Source organism: Onychomys torridus, chromosome 13 (genome assembly GCF_903995425.1).
Source record: "Onychomys torridus chromosome 13, mOncTor1.1, whole genome shotgun sequence".
Lineage (NCBI taxonomy): Eukaryota > Metazoa > Chordata > Mammalia > Rodentia > Cricetidae > Onychomys > Onychomys torridus.
Window position 1 is genome coordinate 12,861,921 of NC_050455.1, and position 21,065 is coordinate 12,882,985.

At 36.7% G+C, this 21,065-nt stretch overlaps 1 protein-coding gene across 8 annotated transcripts in view; it reads right to left on the reverse strand.

Moving 5' to 3' along the window:
• Nol4 (nucleolar protein 4) overlaps positions 1-21,065 on the reverse strand; it is a 330,500-nt gene that overhangs the window by 235,227 nt on the left and 74,208 nt on the right. For 4 of the 8 annotated variants that reach the window (XM_036204832.1, XM_036204831.1, XM_036204837.1 and 1 more), the window contains exon 2: positions 10,575-10,724. In XM_036204832.1, coding sequence (XP_036060725.1) covers positions 10,575-10,724 — 150 coding nt within the window. Of the gene's footprint in view, positions 1-9,601; positions 9,665-10,574; positions 10,725-21,065 lie in introns of all 8 variants that reach the window. The other 4 variants (XM_036204834.1, XM_036204835.1, XM_036204833.1 and 1 more) reach the window with 2 other exon arrangements.

The window sequence follows — 21,065 nt, forward strand, 5'->3', positions numbered from 1 at the left end:
GCACAATTCTACCAGATCTTCAAAGAAGACTTAATACCAATACTCTTTAAATTGTTCCACACAATAGAAGCAGAAGGTATATTACCAAACTCCTTCTATGAGGCTACAATTACCCTGATTCCTAAACCAAACAAAGATGCAACAAAGAAAGAGAACTACAGACCAATCTCCCTCATGAACATTGATGCAAAAATACTCAATAAAATTCTGGCAAACAGACTCCAAGAACACATCAAAACAATTATCCACCATGATCAAGTAGGCTTCATCCCAGGGATGCAAGGGTGGTTCAATATACAAAAGTCCGTCAATGTAATACACCATATAAACAAACTCAAAGGAAAAAACCACATGATCATCTCACTAGATGCAGAAAAGGCATTTGACAAAATCCAACACCCCTTCATGATAAAGGTCTTGGAGCGATCAGGAATACAGGGAACATACCTAAACATAATAAAAGCAATCTACAGCAAGCCAACAGCCAACATCAAATTAAATGGAGAGAAACTCAAAGCAATACCACTAAAATCAGGAACAAGGCAAGGCTGTCCCCTCTCCCCATACTTATTCAATATTCAATATAGTACTTGAAGTTCTAGCCAGAGCTACAAGACAACACAAAGAGATTAAGGGGATACAAATTGGAAAGGAAGAAGTCAAGCTCTCCCTATTTGCAGATGACATGATAGTATACATGAGTGACCCCAAAAATTCAACCAAGGAACTGATACAGCAACATAGTAGGATACAAGATCAACTCAAAAAAAAATCAGTAGCCCTCCTATATACAATAGACAAACAGGCTGAGAAGGAAATCAGAGATACATCACCCTTTACAATAGCCACAAATGATATAAAATACCTTGGGGTTACTCTAACTAAGCATGTGAAGGACCTATATGACAAGAACTTCAAGTCCCTGAAAATAGAAATTGAAGAAGATGTCAGAAAATGGAAAGATCTCCCATGCTCATGGATAGGCAGGATTAACATAGTAAAAATGGCGATCTTACCAAAAGCAATCTACAGATTCAACACAATCCCCATCAAATTACCAACACAATTCTTCACAGATCTGGAAAGAATAATACTCAACTTCATATGGAAAAACAAAAAACCCAGGAAAGTCAAAAGAATCCTGTACAATAAAGCAACCTCTGGAGGCATCATGATCCCTGACCTCAAGCTCTACTATAGAGCTACTGTAATAAAAACAGCTTGGTACTGCCATAAAAACCGACATGTGGACCAATGGAATCGAATTGAAGACCCTGACATTAACCCGCACAAATAAGCCAAAAATGTACAATGGACAAAAGAAAGCATCTTCAACAAATGGTGCTGGCATAACTGGATGTCAATGTGTAGAAGGCTGCAAATAGATCCATATCTGTCACCATGCACAAAACTTAAGTTCAAGCGGATCAAAGACCGCACATAAATCCAGTTACTCTGAACCTGATAGAAGAGAAAGTAGGAAGTAGTCTTGAATGCATTGGCACCCAGATCACTTTCTAAATATAACACCAGTAGCACAGACACTGAGAGAAAAAATCAATCAATGGGACATGTTGAAACTGAGAAGCTTTTGTAGAGCAAAGGACATGGTCAACAAGACAAAGCGACAGCCTACAGAATGGGAAAAGGTCTTCACCAACCCCACATCTGACAGAGGGCTGATATCCAGAATATATAAAGAACTCAAGAAATTAGACATCAAAATGCCCCACAGTCCAATTAAGAAATGGGCAATAGAACTAAACAGAGAATTCTCAACAGAGGAAGTTCAAATGGCTGGAAGATATTTAAGGAATTGCTCAACATCCCTAATTATCTGGGAAATGCAAATCAAAACAACTCTGAGATACCACCTTACACCTGTCAGAGTGGCTAAGATTAAAAACACAGAAGACAGTTTATGCTGGAGAGGATGTGGAGCAAGGGGAACTCTCCTCCACTGCTGGTGGGAATGCAAGCTTGTACAGCCACTCTGGAAATCAATATGGCGCTTCCTTAGAAAATTGGGAATCTATCTCCCCCAAAACCCAGCTATAGCACTCTTGGGCATATACCCAAGGAATGCTCAATCATACCACAATGGCATCTGCGCAGCTATGTTCATATTAGCATTGTTTGTAATAGCCAGGACCTGGAAACAACCTAGGTGCCCTTCAACTGAAGAATGAATAAAGAAAATATGGTACATATACACAATGGAGTACTACTCAGCAGAGAAAACAAATGACATCATGAGGTTTGCAGGCAAATGGATGAATCTAGAAAAAATCATCCTGAGTGAGGTAACCCAGACTCAGAAGGACAAACATGGTATGTACTCACTCATAGGAGGATACTAGATGTAAAACAAAGATGACTAGACTGCTACACAACTCCAGGGAGGCTACCTAGAAAACGGGACCCTAGGAAAGACCCAGGGATCACCCAATGACAGAGAAATGGATGAGATCTACATGAACAACCTGGACAACAGTGGGAGTAATGAAGGGCAAGATTTGAGGGAAAGAAAGCTTAGGGGAGCAGGAGATCCCAGCTGGATCAAGAATAGAAAGGGAGAACGAGGAATAATAGACCATGATAAAGGAAGACCACATGAGAACAGGAATAGGCAGAGTGCTCAAGAGGTCCCCAGAAATCCACAATGATATATCCTCTTTAGACTGCTGGCAGTGGTCGAGGGAGGACCTGATCTGACCTAGTCTGGTGATCAGATGGCCAAACACCCTAACAGTTGTGCTGGAACTCTCATCCAATAACTGATGGAAATGGATGCAGAGATCATCAGCCAGGCCCCAGGTGGAGCTCCAGGTGTCCAACTGTCGAGAAGAAGGAGGGACTGCAAGAGCATGAATTGTTGTATCCAAGATTGGAAAAAGCACAGGGACAAATAGCCAAACGAATGGAAGCACATGAATTATGAATCAATGGCTGTGGAGTCCCCAGCTGGATCAGGCCCTCTGGGTATGTGAGACAATTGAATAGCTTGATCTCTTTGGGAGGCACCCAGGCTGTGGGACCGGGACCTATCCTTGGTGCATGAGCTGGCTGTTTGGAACCTTGGGCTTACACAGGGACACATGCTCAGCCTGGAAGGAGGGGACTGGACCTGCCTGTACTGAATCCACCAGGTTTAAATGAGTCTCCAGGGGTGTCTTGGTCCTGGAGGACATGGGAATGGAAGGGAGAGGCTGGGGGGAAGGTGAGGGTGGGTGCGGGAGGGGGGAGGACAAGGGAACCCATGGCTGTTATATAAAAATAAAACACATAATAATAAATAATAATAATAATAAACATAAAATAAAAAAGTAACTGATACAGAAAAAATAAATAAATAAATGCAACATTATGTGTCTGAGTTTTAAACATAATCTTTTTCCAATATGCTGAACAAATTGGGTAATATGAGTGTGTGTGTATACTGGTGTGTACAAGAGTGTGTGTGTATGTTCGTGTGTGTGCATGTGTGTCCATGTGTGTGTGTGTGCCTGTGGGCACGCAGTATTTAATGTGTACAGTTGAAATGAACTGGTCAATGCAAGGCATAGTCACAAATAGTCACAATACCTTCAGTATTGAAAGAGAATCAACACTTTCCCAATGTCAGTCAAAGAAAAATCCATGCCCTATATTAAATTCTGTTTTGTTTATATAGTGTTCTAAAACTGTGTAGAATGAGGAGCACTATCCACTTATTTCATCAATTGCTCCACACCATGTTCACAGTAGTTGGGTGTAGTCAGAAACTTACTCCATTATTAGTGTTTTAGTCAAACTATTCATACTATTTGGTCAACAAGGCAAAAATCTTCATAGATTATAACTTCTCCATTCTGCATTTATTAAGCATACAATAGGAGCCTGACATTTTACAGCAGTATCAAAGAAATTTGGGTTCTCCACCTTAGCCACTTATAAAAATGAAGAAAATGACCTAAAAAAATTTCTTGTAAGCTACATATAATTAAACAATATTTACCTATAAACTCTACAAGAAACTATGAAAATATTCTCAAGATATTAATTTATTGTATATAATGGTATTGATTAATTTGTAATAGTGTACTATTGCTTTTCCCTGCCTCAGATATCCAGAATGTCTGTTTATTTAAGGCACCAGAATCTCTAATAATAAGTGAAATAAATAATATATACTGTATAACGAAAACAGAATGCTCCATTTGTTCATTATTTTAAGTTGATTTTCTTTTCACAAGTCAAAGAACACGGCTTACAGATAGGAACTTAGTTGAAACTCAGAGAATATCTCCTGTGTCCCTTTTTACTTCAGCAGGAAACTATTATTATATTGGATCTATGGAAAAAGGTGAAAAAATATCAAGAAAAGTAAGAAATTCCTTTCTCACACACACATGCTCGCACACACACTCACAAACTTACACACTTACTTATACTTACACACACACACACACACACACACACACACACACACCATGTTTTCTATTCTATTAGTATGTCACACCTAAAAAGAATCTTTTCTAAGGAATGTACTTAATTTTCCTGATTTTTAATCTAATACTTTCACCTCAAAATAATGTGCTCAAATCCCTTAAAAATGTTTCTTCAAGGGATAAATTTCTCTCTTTTTGGAAAATAAAGATGTTTGAAAGCTAACATTAAACCTTTCTAACTTCATCCTGTAAACAAAGTTCTCCACTTGAGAGGAGAGGGCATGTACCCACCACGAGGACAGAAGCTAAGGCCATGCTTTGTCTTGGACTCCCTTGCTGGACCTATGCTTAACCCAAGCACATCTGGCAGCTGAACTTGTCTCAGCCTCCTTTGTCCTGAGAACATAGGATTTTCATTGAAACAATGAGGTCAATGGTCCAACTCAAATACATTCTTAAGTTCTAAACAGTAAACTTTGGGTACTGTGATTAAAAAAAAATTAAGACATGCTTGGAGCGCATAATGGTTTATCTCAGTTGATAACTTTGTGAGGTCTAGAATCCCCTGGGAGATGGGATAATGGTCATGAGTTCCTGTCAGAGATTACCTTGTAAAAGTTAGCTAAAGTGAGAAGTACTTATGCATAAATCCCTAGGCTGGGCTCCTGGACTGCATAAGCAAGAGAAAGTGAGCTGAAGACAGCATTCATAGATATCTGCTTCTACTCTCTTCATGGAATTTGAGTAGTTCCTTCAAGATCCTGATTTCTGAACTCCCATGCTATGATCGACTGTACCCTTGGATTGTAAACTGAAATCAAAGCTTCCTCCTTTGTACTGTTTTTGTTTTGTTTTGTGGTTTTTATCAAGGCAACAGGAAAAGATCCTAAGACAAGACCAAAGATTTCCTGGCACAAATCACAGAAATGTATAGATCATGTCTTATTTGATCAGTCAAATATCCAAATAGCCCTGCTCCACTGAACACTAGCACCAAAAGGCCACAATATCAGAAATTCACAATACCATATGTGCTTACAGCAAAGACACAAAGGAAATACATGAACGAGCAGTCTATAGGATGACCATCACTTTGAGGTCAAGGAAAAGCGCCACTGACATCTGTTGCTCTGGAACTTAAAGATACTTAGGGAGCTGCATACACACAATCCCAGCATAATACTGAAAGCTTGTTTGAAAAAGTGGAGAAAGATGAACAGTCTGTGGACATAGGTATGTTTTGTCTTTCTTCTATGATTGCTTTTCAAAAATCATACAACTGTGAAAAGCATGGTACATGCCCATTTTATCATTACCATTATCACCACCATCACCACCATCACCACCGCCACCACCATTATCATCATCCCCATTATTACCATCCCTGTAGAACTCTAGATAACAACACAGCAAGGCTTTTTTACCTCTGAGTGATGCTTGTGAGCCAGTCTGATTTTATGAAAGCCAGGAGCATCCCATACACTAGGCCATGACTTATGTCCTCCTGTTTGCTCACTTTGGTGAGTATTTCCATTTTTTGTTCAAAGGATAACAATGGTCTCACATATTACCATCACTTTGTAAACTATTTTAAAAATAAGTGGAATAAAGCGCTGTCATGTTATATCCATGAGTTGGCAGCTCCTGGAGCCAAAAATATTTTTGAATAAATTGTTAGGACTTACTATGTTTTAGCTTAGTTTAGTCTCTCCACACCAAAAGGCTTGTCATCCATCACACGTTCACAAGAACTCTGGGAGTTTTTATATAACAGACTAGTAGAATTAAATGAAGGTTAAAATATCAATTTTAAAGGCAGATCCACAGGAAACAGCAGGTATTTATCCAAAGTACAGGACAAAAGTGATGTAAACTAGAGCTTGAAAGTTGTGTGTTCTAGATACTATACAGCAAGTGTTTTCCCTAAAAACTGTCAGAGAAGAAATGAAGTCCTGTGGAAATATGCTATTTCTAGGCTATTTCTCTAAAACAAAGTGTTCCATTACCATTGAAAACAAGTCTCTAAGGAGTAGGCGTTATGATTGATGATGGAGGGAGAGGCTGATGATGAGGTGCTTCTGTGAACAAACTCCCTCACAAGCTCTAATAAGCAAACAAATGGAACTCATCGGGTCATCAGAAACAAAGGATACTAAAGTAGAAGTGGGATCATGGGAAAGATGGAGGGGACAGAGAAAATAATGAGTGAGAAAATATGATTGAAACACATTATGTAAATGCAAGAAAATTTTATGAATCCCCTTGTTAACTGTCATTAATATATGCTAATAAAACATATTACAATTTTATATTTTATTTAATTAAATATTTTATTAAAAATAATATTTAAAAATATTAAAAAGCTAGTTTTAATATTTTTCAAAAAATTAAGATAAGTTCCTTGGAAAATTAATAAGCAAAAATTAATATTTGAATATGAAACTTTGTTATCTTGAAACCTAAACTTTAGAACCAGCAAAACCAAGGATTAAAGGACCTATAATCCTGTTTCTGAAGAGCTAAGTTAGGCCATCTGTCCTGTACACTCTTCTGCAAGGGTCCCAGGAATTGATTGGGTAGAGAAAAGCATAGCACTTATCACAAAATCAACATGTGTCAAGCCATTTAACCCACCATGCACATCAGTACCTCTTCTCAAAGGAAAAAAAATGCAAATAATTGCCTACAGCACCACAGACAGCAAATAAATGTTAACTCTGAAATTTAGAACTGTGACTGCCTGGCTTCTAGCTTTTTTTTTTTTTTTTTTTTTTTTTTCTATAGCATATGCTCTCTACCATGAATTAAATAATGCCATTCATATATATGTGTGTGTGTGTGTGTGTGTGTGTGTGTGTGTGTGTGTATGTATGTATGTATGTATGTATGTATGTATATATATATATATGTATATATATATAAAGAGTGAGAGTAGTACATGTACATTAATTATTTCATACTACAAATTATGTACGTGTGTGCACAAATACACATGTAGATGTTATCACATTGATGACACTGTCTTTCTCCAGGCCCTAACTGAAAACACGTTGCTGAGCAAGCAGCTGTGCTCAGCTTATGATGAAATGGGAGAGGCAAAAGGCAGCTGGAGAACAGTGGTATCTTCACTATAGAATCATTTAGGTCAAAGCTAATTACAGTTAAGAACTGAAGCACAGGACAATATTCTAAATTACATATGTAAACTATTATTGTATCATTAATTCTGAAGTAACATTGCACATCGCTAAAGTGTATTTCTGCATTCAATTTTCCATAAGAAGTTATATTTTAAGCTCAAACACAAGTGCTACTTAAATGGTCCATTATGTTAATGTGGATAATTATAAGTTGACTATAGTAAATACACTACAGGAAACATATCCGATGCTATAGTAACTATTAATAATAAACTTATTGAAACATAAGAACGTCTTATAAAATAATGAGTAACTACTTAAATAATTATGAAAAGACTTTATCAATTCCAAAAATGTGTCATTTTTGTGGATTTTGAGAGCTCATGAGTTAGACTAGACACCTTCCAAATTTTTCTATGGCCAAATTGGATAGAAATAAACTTTAATTGGTATAATGCCTAGATATTTCAAGGAATGATATACTGCAGATAGAAAACCAAACAGCATTCAATAGTTAATTCAATATTAAAAGACCACCATTTCCTGCAGAGTGGAATTATAGAAAGAATATTTGCAAAAAGGCAAAGTAAACAAAATGACCACTAAATCTATTGATAATATTGTTAAGACATGGTATGCTTTTATGATTAGTTGTACAAGTATGGTTTCTTGGCCATGTAGAAAGGGGAGAAAAAGGTCAATAAACATAACCATGCATGCTCTATGTACTAATGTGTTAGAAGGAAGAAAAAAATTGAAGTCAAATTGCAACTGTTAGCATTGTAAAAGGATTTTAGCTAATGAAGCCAGTGGTACCATTGAGAACTAAGTTCTGGCCCAACAGCCTTTGACTCTGACAGCATTATGCCATTCCATTGTAATTGCACTTAAGCTTTATGCTCCGTTAATTGCACATTTACATTAATATTTATCATTACATTCCAGTCATTGTATAGTCATGTGCACGGTTTCACTGACACTGCAGATTTTTCCCCATATTGAATTAGAGATATAAAATGGAAACATTTCCTAATTAAAATTCATTTGAGAACTAGAACTAGGAAGAACTTAAGTTAAAAAGAACTTTCTTGATATTAGGACAAGGAGATAAAGCTTTAACATGGAAATAAGAACTAAATTTGAGGAAGGAGCGGATCTCCTAATAAGACATTCTCAAGAGGAATTACGAGTTTTAGGTGCTGCTTAAGCTTTTGAGACTAGTCCTCAACCTCAAAATGCAGAAGGAGTTTCATAAAATGTGGATACAAAATTGTATGTGTTGGAAACACAGTAACAAATTCATTGTAAACATTTAGCATCCATAAATTAGATTATCCACAGTCACCTAACAAAACATGAGGTGAAAGCTTGGATCTGGTATTGGCTCATGCTTCTGCTTGAATTTAAGATATCTGATAAATTCATTTTAAAGGCTAAAATAATTCAAGTTGCTTTTGGTACCACACTACCAACAATGAAGGCGCTTTCTCCCCATATTTTCATTTTATTTCATTCTTTATTTTCTTTTAATCCGATAGAATTTATATATTCCTATCACACAGAGTCCTGTCAAGTGCACATAGCTAGTCATGAGAATGCATTATCCTAAGAGTCCACAGTTAGTGGTATTAGTAGATCAATGTATAATTTTTCTGTTACTATCCAGAGGAACAACCCTGGTTTAGGAGACAGGAGGAATGAGTATGTTCAGTGATATTAGTCTACATAAAAACATCCCAAGATGCTAGGTCGCTTTCGTTAGTCATAAGAATGCCTTCTGGGGTGCATAAGTCAAAAGGAAGTTCATGTGGCAGAATTATGTAAGGAAACTTACACTAAGGCTGCCCACAACCATGCAATTTAGAAACAGCCAAGAAACAAAACCATATAGAAGGAGGGATAAATAACAACATTGTATTAAGGGTTATTATGCAGCTACAAAGATTCAATATGACCCTGGCAGTATAGCAAAAAATAGTTATGAAAAGAAGCTATTTCTTATGCTCAGAGCTAATTTTCAAACATATGTACCTGTATTTGAAACTTTGAGCATTTCACACATTTTTCTGTATCTGAAAAAAAAATGGATCCAGACTGATATTGTGTATCAAGATAGCTGAAAACAGATCATATAAAGGTAGCCAAAAGCGAAGCTCAGTAAGAAGTCATAAAAAGAACATTATCCCCACTGCTGAGAATGCTCTTATAATGTACACTTTGCTTGTATTGGCAAAAAGTAATTTACCCTTCAGTGTTGCTAGAAAGGGTGAAATATCTATAGTAATATGGTTTTATAAAATTTTTAATTAAATAAAATGTAGATTAAAATGTGTATATCAAACTTAGGTACAATTAGTAGCTTCAAAAGTGAAATATAACTCCATTTTGACAATGTATATTCCACTACCAAATAATTAATTAAATTTGCTTTTTACATAATTTACAATAGAATAATACATTTCAATTTTTAAATATTCAAGGGCATTGGTACTATGAAAATAACATATTTTAATATTTTGTTCAGGAAAATTAAGACATGAAATAACAAAAATACTGTATAATTTTCTTATCTATATTGCTATAAGATGGAACAGGAAATATACAAATACATTCATTTGACTTGAGATATAAGAAATAGAAATTTGAATGATTGTAAAACTGTTCTTATCTCCCAGTACATAATTCATATATTATGGCACATTGAATATACATTTCAAATATGTCTTCCTATATATAGGCATTTTTCTGGGAATATTATGTTTATACATATTTAAAGAAATTAATGTAAGAATTATAAAAACAGGTTTAAACTTTATGCAACAGACTTGTGAGCCAATGACTAACACAGCAAATAATAAATTATGGCATAAGTACTGAGTCTGACCATGATGTGCTCTAATTTATGCTCAGTACGAGACATTACTAACACTTAGCACTTATGTCCACATTAAACATAGAAACAAAATTCAGAATGCATGCTTTCTCTCTCTCCTCTTCCACTTACTGCTTTGTAAGTTCTCTTCTGTCCAGCGTGTTTCCGAATTTGTTCTCCATTCGGCCCCGTTTCCACATGCATGGAATAGATGATGTCAAAGAAATCTTCAACCACAGCCACTCTCCTTAAAGACAGCTTCTCATCAACTCCGACGCCATCCTGGAGATGAAACAAGACACCAACAAAAAGAACAAAACAAAACAAACAAAAACACATGAGATTAGTGAAATGATTTGCATTTAACAGATGATTAAACCAAGATATTTTGATAAAATGAACAAAATAATCTCCAAGAAAATTCTTGCCTTCCTTGTTCTTTCAAGACCAGATTTTTCTATGTAGTCCAGGCTAGCTTCAATCTCCTGGTCCTGCTGCCTCAGACAGACACCACCACACAAACAATCCCATATTACACTTACATATTACACTTACTGAATTATAAAATGTTAGTGAAAGCCATGGTTAATATGAAATAAATCATTTTTACTCATCAATTTCATCTTTTGAGTTCTCATAATGATTCCTAGCCATGAGCAATTTTAAAAGTTATAAATTACATGTTAACACCTGGTAATTTTTACTGCAGTGATCCCACTCTAGATACTGCTCAATCCATGCAAACACTATTTGAGTTGCTAGGTCATGCCTGCTGTGTTTAGAAAATAAAAGACAAGGATAATAATATGTAGCTTCTACCGCTAAACATCATAACTTAACAAATAAAAGGTACCTCTCTCCACCTGTAGACTGAGTGACAGATGTACTACAAGTTAAAAAGTCATTCTCTGAGGCAAGTGGTTCTCAACCTGTGGATTGCAAGCCCTTTGGGAATCAAATGACCCTATCACAGGGGTCACATATCAGATATCCTGCAAATCAGACATTTACATTACTATTCATGACAGTAGCAAAATCATAGTTATAAAGTAGCAATGAAAATAATTTTGTGGTTGGGGGTCACCACACGATAAAGAACTGTATTAAAGGGTCACAGCATTAGGAAGGTTGAGAACCACTGCTCTAAGGTGTACCCAGTGTGTGAACAAGGGATGTCCCAAATAAAACTTCATATTGAACAAATTGCTTATGCATCTCTAAATTCAAGTTTTCACAGCTGCAAAATGGAGACAATAGAAGCTGTTTCACAGGAACATTGCAAGCACTAAGAGAACTCAGGTATGTAAAGCATATGACCCAATCTGTCAAACTATAAACCTTCAATGAAGGGTGGCAGCTCTTGTCATTTTAATAATCACATTGCAATATAATTAAGGTCCTGCATGGGTGCCAAGGATCAACATGTTATCTCCTGCTCAGGAAGCTCTGTGGAAGAAATAAAACTTGACATATAGGGAGGTTTTGTGTTTCAGCAGAGGGAAGTCCAGGAAAGAATAAATAGTTGAAATGTATGCTAAATCATATTAAATGGTAGGCTTGAGACATTAGAAAAGATTAATATTCCATGAAAAAGTTAATCTTATGTGACTGCAGCATAAAATGGATTCATATTTGCAAAAACCATCTACATTCACATTCACATGCATACACACACTCACATTTTATATATATATACATGTACACAGTGTTCCTAAAGAATAACCTGGTGTAATATGACCTTGCCATTGTTGCTTGAAAATACCATGAAATAAGTCTTTCTCAGGGAAAAGCACACCAATTGATTATCCAATAACCAATGGTCAGCTCTGATAATATATACAATCAAGTAACATAATACAGACTGATTTTATATATATATATATATATATATATATGTATTATGTATGTATATATGTATGTATATACATACATATATATATTTAACAAATTTTTTTAAAGAAGCCATAAATTTTAAAGAAAGTAAGGGTGGGTACATGGGAAGATTTGGGGAAAGGAGAAGAAAGGAGGAAAAGATGTAATTTTAATATCAATTTGGTGTGAGATATTTGATTACACTGTGTAAGGACATGTCACTGTGACTGGTTTAACAAAAAGCTAAAAGCTAAACAGCCAATAGCAAGGAAGGAGGTATAACAGGTACTTCTGGACAGAGAGAGATCTGGAAAGAAGAAAGGCAGAGTTGCCAGCTGGACACAGAGGGAACAGAACAAGAGGTAAAAGCTACAAGTCATGTGGCAACACAGATGAGTAGAAATGGGTAAGTTATAATAGGTAGTGGAAGAAGCCTATGCATTAGGCCAAGCCTGTATAATCAATAATAAGTCCCTGTGCCATTTTTGGGGAGCTGGCAGCCCAAAGAAAAATCATCCACATCAATTTTTAATCAAAAATAATACCATGAGAGGTTAAATACACCAAGTAAAAGTTTTAAGCAGTTAATGAGACAAAGTCAAGGTTGTCTGCCAATGGCAACACCAACAGTCTGAGCTCCTACAACATGAAAAGCAATCAATATCCATGTTTTCTTACATCTAGCTTTTATTTGTGCATTTGCAATTTGCAGTAGGCTTTGTATATAGCAGAGTCTGGAGCACCATGCTCATGTAACATCATGTATGAGATCGCATAGGAGGCTCCACTGCTGGATCTTTTACCACCTTTCAGTCTGAAGTGCTCCCTCACATGTCACCTGTGATGCTGACAGTTTCTAGTTTGGCTTCAGATCCTTCTCATATCTCTTGTTTAAAGCCTTGGGGCACCCCTTCTATATTGGAATCTCCAGAATAGCACCACCCTGCCTTGTGACACAAGACGATTGCATAGCAAGGACTACAACTCAACAATGACCCACCTGGAAACACACAGCTTAAAGGGCAGTGTCCAAAAGAAAGCACAACTTGTTCCAGAGGTCTCACATTAGCCTGCATCCTCCATCCTCAGAGAACATCCACCCTCCTAAGTATAAATCTAAATTCTGTCAATCAGTAAAGTCTTCCATGAAACTTTCTCTGCTTTTCTCCACATCATAAAATGTGTACAGTGCCTACTCCTCTTTTTTTGCTAAATAACAAAATGTACAGTCTGCATAATCTCACAAATGGAGGTAATGTATTTTCTTTCCCAGATTAATTTGAATCTTACCCATTTACCCGCTTAAATCTAAAATGATAACCATTTTATCCATTTTATAAAGTATCTGAAAATCATAAATATTGGCAAGCTCTGTGTTAGTTACTAGAATTATCAAGGTATGTGAGTATATATATATATATATATATATATATATATATATACACACACACATATATATATGTGTGTGTGTATAATTGATATATACTATACACCTTGATGTAATATATATATACATATATATTATATATATGCCTTCAAATAATATATAAATATTTAATATATAATTGAGAACTTGATGATACCCACTTTCTAGTGCAGGAAAGAAACATTAAAGAATTGATTGCTGAGGGATAAATTTTCATTACTCTCTATAACTACTTGCTTAACAAAACAGAAAGTGATTCTTTCATAGCATTGAAGGCCAGAAGTCCAAAGTCAAGTGTCAACCAAGCTGTGTTCCATCTGGAATTCCTGGAGGAAAACAAGTCCCTCCTCCTGTGCTTCTGATTGGCTACGAACATTCTACAGTTGGGCCTTCAGAACACTGCCTTCTCTTCCATATGCCTCTCTTCTACCTATCCCTCTTAATAGGGAACTTTATGATGACATTAAAATCCATAAGGTAGGGACTGAGGAGATGTCTTGTGGGCTAAAGTGCTGAATGTAGAAATTCTGAGAACTTTCCCAGAACCAAGTCAAGCCAGGCAGGGTGGTGTACTTCTTTAATCTCAATGTTCCTTTGGTGAGACAGAAGGCAGAGAGGGGAAATCCCATCATAGAGAAGAGAGGTGGACATCATGTTCCTCCCTGGCCAGGGAGTTATTGGCAAGTGAGAGCTGTTGGGAGAAGGGGAGTCAGTCTTCTTTAAGGGTGAACTTCCCTAGCAGGTTGAGCACATTACAGTGGATGGCTATAACCTAAGAGCATATGGACAGCACAATTTGGACTAAATCGGTTTTACAAAAAAAATAAATGTAAGGACAAAAAGCTGTGTGGGAAGGAAGGTAGCTCTGGGAGGAGTCAGGAATAGGTGAGTGAATATGATTGTAATTAACAAAATTTGGAATTGTTTATAATGAGAATTTTTCTAAAGATGCTGCTCAAAGAGCAAACGAACATGAAGTAATCACTGTTAGTGGTGGGAAGTGTAAATCAGAAGAGCCCTAAGATACCACTTCACATTCATGGGCTTTGCCAGAATGAAAATACATATTGAGGATTTAGAGACATTAAAACCCTCATACATGTTTACTAAAATGCTAAATTATACAGTGACTATTCAGACAATTCAGCAGTAACTCAGCATGAATTAAACAGATTTGCCAGATTACATAGCTGGTCTACAACACTGTATAGTCAAGAGGAATGATAAATGGAGTCCATACAACATTTGAACAAGTGTCCATAGCAGCATTTTTTTTGCTTTCTCTGGGCTATTTTATTATAGCAACATAGTAACTAGTACATCAGTATATTATAAATTTATTGCAAAAATATGCTGTATCAAAATATTGTAGAGAATACTAATAACTTACATTTTCTTTGTGAAGGGATCATTATACTCAGTCAATACTCGATGAACAGCTGCACTCCCTAGATAATCCAAGGTTTTGCACATTTGGATGTCAAGTTCTTCAGCTTAGTTATGTGTACTGTCTTCTCTTGATATACTTTCTTTGTTAAGTTTCTCTAGTCCAGAAATCTCTTTCCCACATTTACACACTTTGGTTGTGTATTTTTTTCCCATTGTCTCATTCTCCTCTACAATTCTTTGTTGACCCTTCAGTATATACGTTTATTCATAATGAAGGCTTTTGTTCCTTTTGTTTTTCTTTTATTAAAGGTAAAGTTTTTCAAATAATATATCCTAATCACAGTTTCTCCTCCCTTTACTTATCCAAGTCCCTCCCCAATCACTGCCAACCAGATCCATTCCCTTTCTGTCTCTCTTTAGAAAAACTAAGGAATTAATGTAATACAAACTATAATATAATGATAACACAAAATAAACACGTCAGAATAGAAAAACCACAACAAAAGCCAGAAATAAAAGAGCCCCCCCCACAAAAAAAAAGCACAAGAAACAGATTATAGACTCAGAGATCCACTTATTCTTACACTCAAAATCCATAAAAACACAAAACTATGCCAGGCAATGGTGGCACACGCCTTTAATCCCAGCACTTGGGAGGCAGAGCCAGGCAGATCTCTGTGAGTTCCAGGCCAGCCTGGTCTACAAAGTGAGTTCCAGGAAAGGTGCAAAGCTACACAGAGAAACCCTGTCTCGAAAAACCAAAACCCAAAACAACAACAAAAACAAAAACAAGAAAACACCCACAAAACTAAAAGTCATAATATATACACAAATAGCTTGTAGGGCTTAACAAAAGGGGGATAGAGGGAAAAATTAAAATTAAAAAGACAAAATTTAAGAAAAGAAAAAGCCCTTACATGATAATATCTTGTCACCAAATGAAGATTCAAGTACCAGGCATGGATTACATCTAATTGAATAGTTGGCCAAAGGTTCTCATGGGAACCCCCAAACAACAAGGCAGTTACCAAGGCTATAGGTCACTCTTTATAAATTGTCAGTAAGGCTCCATCACTGAACAATACCTTCAAAAACTCATTATGCATGGAGAAGTCAAGCCGGTGCCTAAATACAGCCTTCACCACTATGGGCTAGTGTTCTTGTTACCTGAAGACACTGCATGCTACCAAAGGAGAAACATAAACACCAACCCAGCTACAGACTTTTCAGTCTACAATGGTGACCTGCCTGAAAGATATGGTGGAACAAAACTTGTGGGAGTGACCGGTCAACATTTCAAATGACTTAATACCTGTTTCATGAGATGGAACCCATACTCAATGTTGCTTTGTAACTGAGAATCTGAAACTAGATAGCCCACGGGTCTAGAGTAAAACCAAATATTACTGTTGTTCTAAAGATTTTCAGCAAAATAAAAGACTCCTAATGATATTTTGCTGTACTCAAAGATCAGTGTCTTACTCAGCCATCATCAAAGATTTCTTCTGCAGCAGATAGGAAAAATACAAAGACGCACCATCAAACAATATGCAGAAAGTGAGAGACCTTGGGACACTTGGCTCTACATGGAATGTCTCTATCAAATCAGAGATCAGGGAACTCTGCAGAGGAGGAGGAAGAAAGAGTGTAGGGGCCAAAGGAATGAAGAACTCCAAGGAAATAAAACTTTCTAAATATAACAGTACAAACACATATATGAACTCACAGAGACTGAAGCAGCATGCACAGGGCCTGCATGGGTCTGTAGCAGATTGGGTCTTAGATCTAAAGGGAGAAGTGGACGTATGTGCCCATCCCTACCCAGAGCTATCTCCAATTGATAACTACTTGCTAATGTAAATTTAGCTTTCACTAAGGGAGTCTCAATGGAGAAACAAACTATTCTTAAGGATAGGCCCCATACCCAGCAGCAGATATCCAATAGAATATGAACTCAACATTATATTTTGAAGTACCTTGTCTCATAATACAAGTACCTTTTAATATCCAATTGTAGAAATCTAAAGTTCTTTGAATGAGGAGTATATGCATATGGCATAACCATACAAGTGAATACTATTCTGACAAACCAAGGATAAAATATTGGTCATGATAAGCCATGAGTAAACACTGAAGATTCTGAGTTAGAGAAATCAGACACAAAAGACCATGCATAGTATGATTCCATTCATATGAAGGACCTGACATAGGAAAATTCATGCAAACATAAATTTGACCAATTCTAGTCTTGCAAGGGGAGAATAAAGACTTACTACTAATGGTTAAGGTCTTTTACAAAGAATAAAAATATTCTAAATTTAGATGGTAGTGATTGTTGTACAACCCTCTGGACTTATTGAAAACACCGAAGTTTACACTTTAAATGATGAATAATATGGTATATGAATGTTTTTTCAAAAACACTGTTGATGTAGTATCTACTAATTTGGGATGTTAAGTACAAGCATGTGTGGGAAGAAAGTAAGGTGAGGGGATGAGATATTGCTTAGATCAGAGACAAAGAACTGGCCTCCTGTACATGAGGCCATGCGTTTTACTCCCAGCAGTATGGAATGAGAAAACTCAAATACTATACAATCAAACTGTCCACATACATACTAATGTTAAAAAGTTGCTAAGCAGCTCAAACTAAAGTATAATGGAAGCAGATATGGGGTGGGCTAATAAACATTAGGCAGTTATCTCATAAAGGAATACACAAGTACGTAAGGTTATAAACTTCATTGACATAAAAGATGTGTGACTTGCAATTTTACATAATAATAAAGTATATTTTCATGATAAATTCTATGTAGCAGTCTAATTCTCACAGGATGTTTTCATGGATTTCTATGTTTCTATGTTCAGCTGGCCTATGGCTTTGGTTGGTCTATGAGATGACAAATAAAATTTCATCTCAATCACACCCTGTTTTCTCAATACTTTTGTGTATAAAAATGGTACTTGACTTACTGTTAAATATTTTCTCACCCATGTACAAATTTTCATCATTAAACTGAGAATTCAAATTCTATGCTATGCAAATAGATAAAAGAATAAGTCAAACCCTGGCTTATGGTATTTTCTGGTTTATGTGTTGAACACTTCCAACATAGCTGTTTCAAGCCTCCACTATGTAATCACTGAACATAGAATTGGGAGGAAATGAATAGAAATGCCATATTCTGTGATGTTTTCAGAATGATATTACATACTAGAATAATCCCTTCAAGAGCATAGAAATAACTATACTATAAAAAAGTTTAGCATTGACAAATTCTGCATATTTATTGTAGTATAAATTACTTAATTTTTAGTAATGGTCACATTTCTCAAACTATTGATTGTAAAAACATATTAGCATTAACTCTAGTTATCAAAGACTAAGCCATAATACCATTGTTTTATGCCAATTAAAATGAGTTAATGGCACATTTAATGAATTCAGTGAGTATTTTATGGAATAAGTTTAAGGTAAAGGTGTGCAAAGACAGCAAGAATTCGGGAAACTCATTCATCTAACATGACATTTCACTATCCTATGAAAATCTTTGGTATTATTGAAGAAAATTGATATCAAAGCAAATGTGAGGAAGCTAAGCCAACATGTGAGTGGAGTCTCTGCTGAACTTCACCCTCCCTTTCCACATAGAATTCACTGAGAACAACTAACTAAGGCCAATATACCATGGTACATACTGTGTCAGAGTCAGGGGTAAAAATGTCTACCACCCTCCCATCTTCAGATAAGCAATGATCTGACAGGTGTTCTAACTGGTAAAATCATTGTAATCATACATTAGGTGTTGTTACGGACAGCAATAATAGTGAAATATTTAGATCCAAAAGCAGAAGGAAGGGCTGCCAACTTTCAACAACTATAGTGATTATATAATAAGAGGAAAGAGAGACAGAGACAGCAATAGAGAAACACAGAGACAGAGAGGATAAAGACACAAATATGTATCTGGGACTCACTTTTCAAGAATTCCAAACCCAATAACTCACAAAGACCTCCAATAAATATTCTAATTTTTCAGTCACCTTCAAGGTTCTATTTATAGTGAAAGGTACCATTTATTCAAGTAGAAAATCTAATTTTAAAGTAAACATGACAATCTCTAAACTGCTCTTTTTTACCATAAGGAAAGATCTTGCCATTTGACCTAGAAGGCTTCAGTTCACAAAATATCTGTAAAAACAAAGCATCAGGCTGACTAAGTGATTTATAAGAATGTTTCAAGGTACAACATTTGAGTTTTAGGATTGATCACTACAGATATTCACTAATTTTGTCTAAAACCACATGCTTTTAAATCAAACTATGATTTTAAAGATGCACTGTACTTTCTCTTAGCTCTTTCCATGTGTATAAGCTGGTGGCAATATTTTTTAAAGGGAAACAAATACAGAGCAGGCACAATTTTAACCAGATGATATTTCAGGGAAAGAAACGCAGGCCAAAATAAAAGTCACATAAAGAGAAAATGGAGGTTTTGAATCTTCAAAAAAAAAAAAAGTCTGAGAAAAGCAACTCTATACAAAATTTATTAATTTTTCATCCGCTATTCATTTGCAAAGATACAGAAAAAATCCTATTTATTCCAAAATTGACAACTTAACCATGAAAACAGTGCTGCATTCCAAGTTTATGTTTCTTCAATGAGAAGATAATTACAATCATTTACTTGGAATATTAATCCTCTTTTCAGCACGTACAAAAAACCATGTTACTAGGAGGTCCAGGCTTGCCAGCACAGAGTACAGTAGAAAACAGCTTTACCAGGAGCTTTTAGACACAGTCTTACACTGAGAGGGCTGGGGAGCCAGACCAGAGCCATGACAGGTTTCTGACAGCCCTGCCAGGGGCCAGAGGGTAGTTTCAGTTTACTGAAACTGGCTGGAGCTGAGCAAGCAGTTCTCAGGAAGATCACAGTTCAGGGGCAACCAATCAGCAGGTGCCCTACAGCTTTCTGCTGGCTCAGCAGGAGCCCCTCAGCCTTCTGCTAGCTAAAGATAGCTGTCCCTACCCTACAGCTGGAAGGTCCCTAACCACTAGAGCCTCTAACCAATCAGTCCCCAGACTTATCTTTCCTCCACCAATCAGCATCAGATTAATCCATCCTCCCTGGAGTTGCCTAACTCCACTTAACAGGAGCTTGTGGCCTCCCTTAGGGTCACTATCTGCCACCCCGATACGCTGGAAATAATAAATGCTCTCGCTGATTGCATACTGATAGTCTGTCTTGGGAGCTTCTCTTAGACCCTAATATATGGTGCATTGGCCAGGACGCCCCATACCCCAAGACCCCTGACACATTGAGTGTTGGAAACCTAGCTGGCTGGTAAGTGTAAGTGTGAGCACTCTTTGTCTTGTTCTGTCATTGTTCTGACTGACTGCCACTGTTCTCTTCCATGTCCTTTGTTTCTGTTTTTCGTTCTGTGTTTCTTCCTCTAGGAGGCTTGAGCCAACTGAATTTAGAGGGAAAGTTTTGCCTGGTGGATGCACTAGAGGCACCGCCACCATGTGGGCCAGGAGATGTGCTGGATTCACTTGAGAGGGATGACTGAATCCCTTTGGTTGAACTGGGACAGATGGTCCCTTTGGCTGAATGGGAACACAGGTGGTTCCTGTTGCAAAATGCAACTCCCCAGGGAAACAATCTCATTCCTGGTTTCTTTTTTGTGTGCTGTACCAATACATTGTGGTCTCTGTTGCCCCCTTATGTTCTTTGTCTGCTCACTATGTAACACTTGACTCACTTCCTCTGTTTGCTAAGCTGCAGCAGCCAGGTTGTGACGGTGCACTGAGGCAGGACTTTAAACTGGGGTTGATTTTTGCGACAGCCAGGGAAGATGATAATCTTTTTATTTTCAGGATACTGACTGCCAGGTAGGCACTCTGTGGCCACAAGCTGCCCCTGTAGCTGCTACAC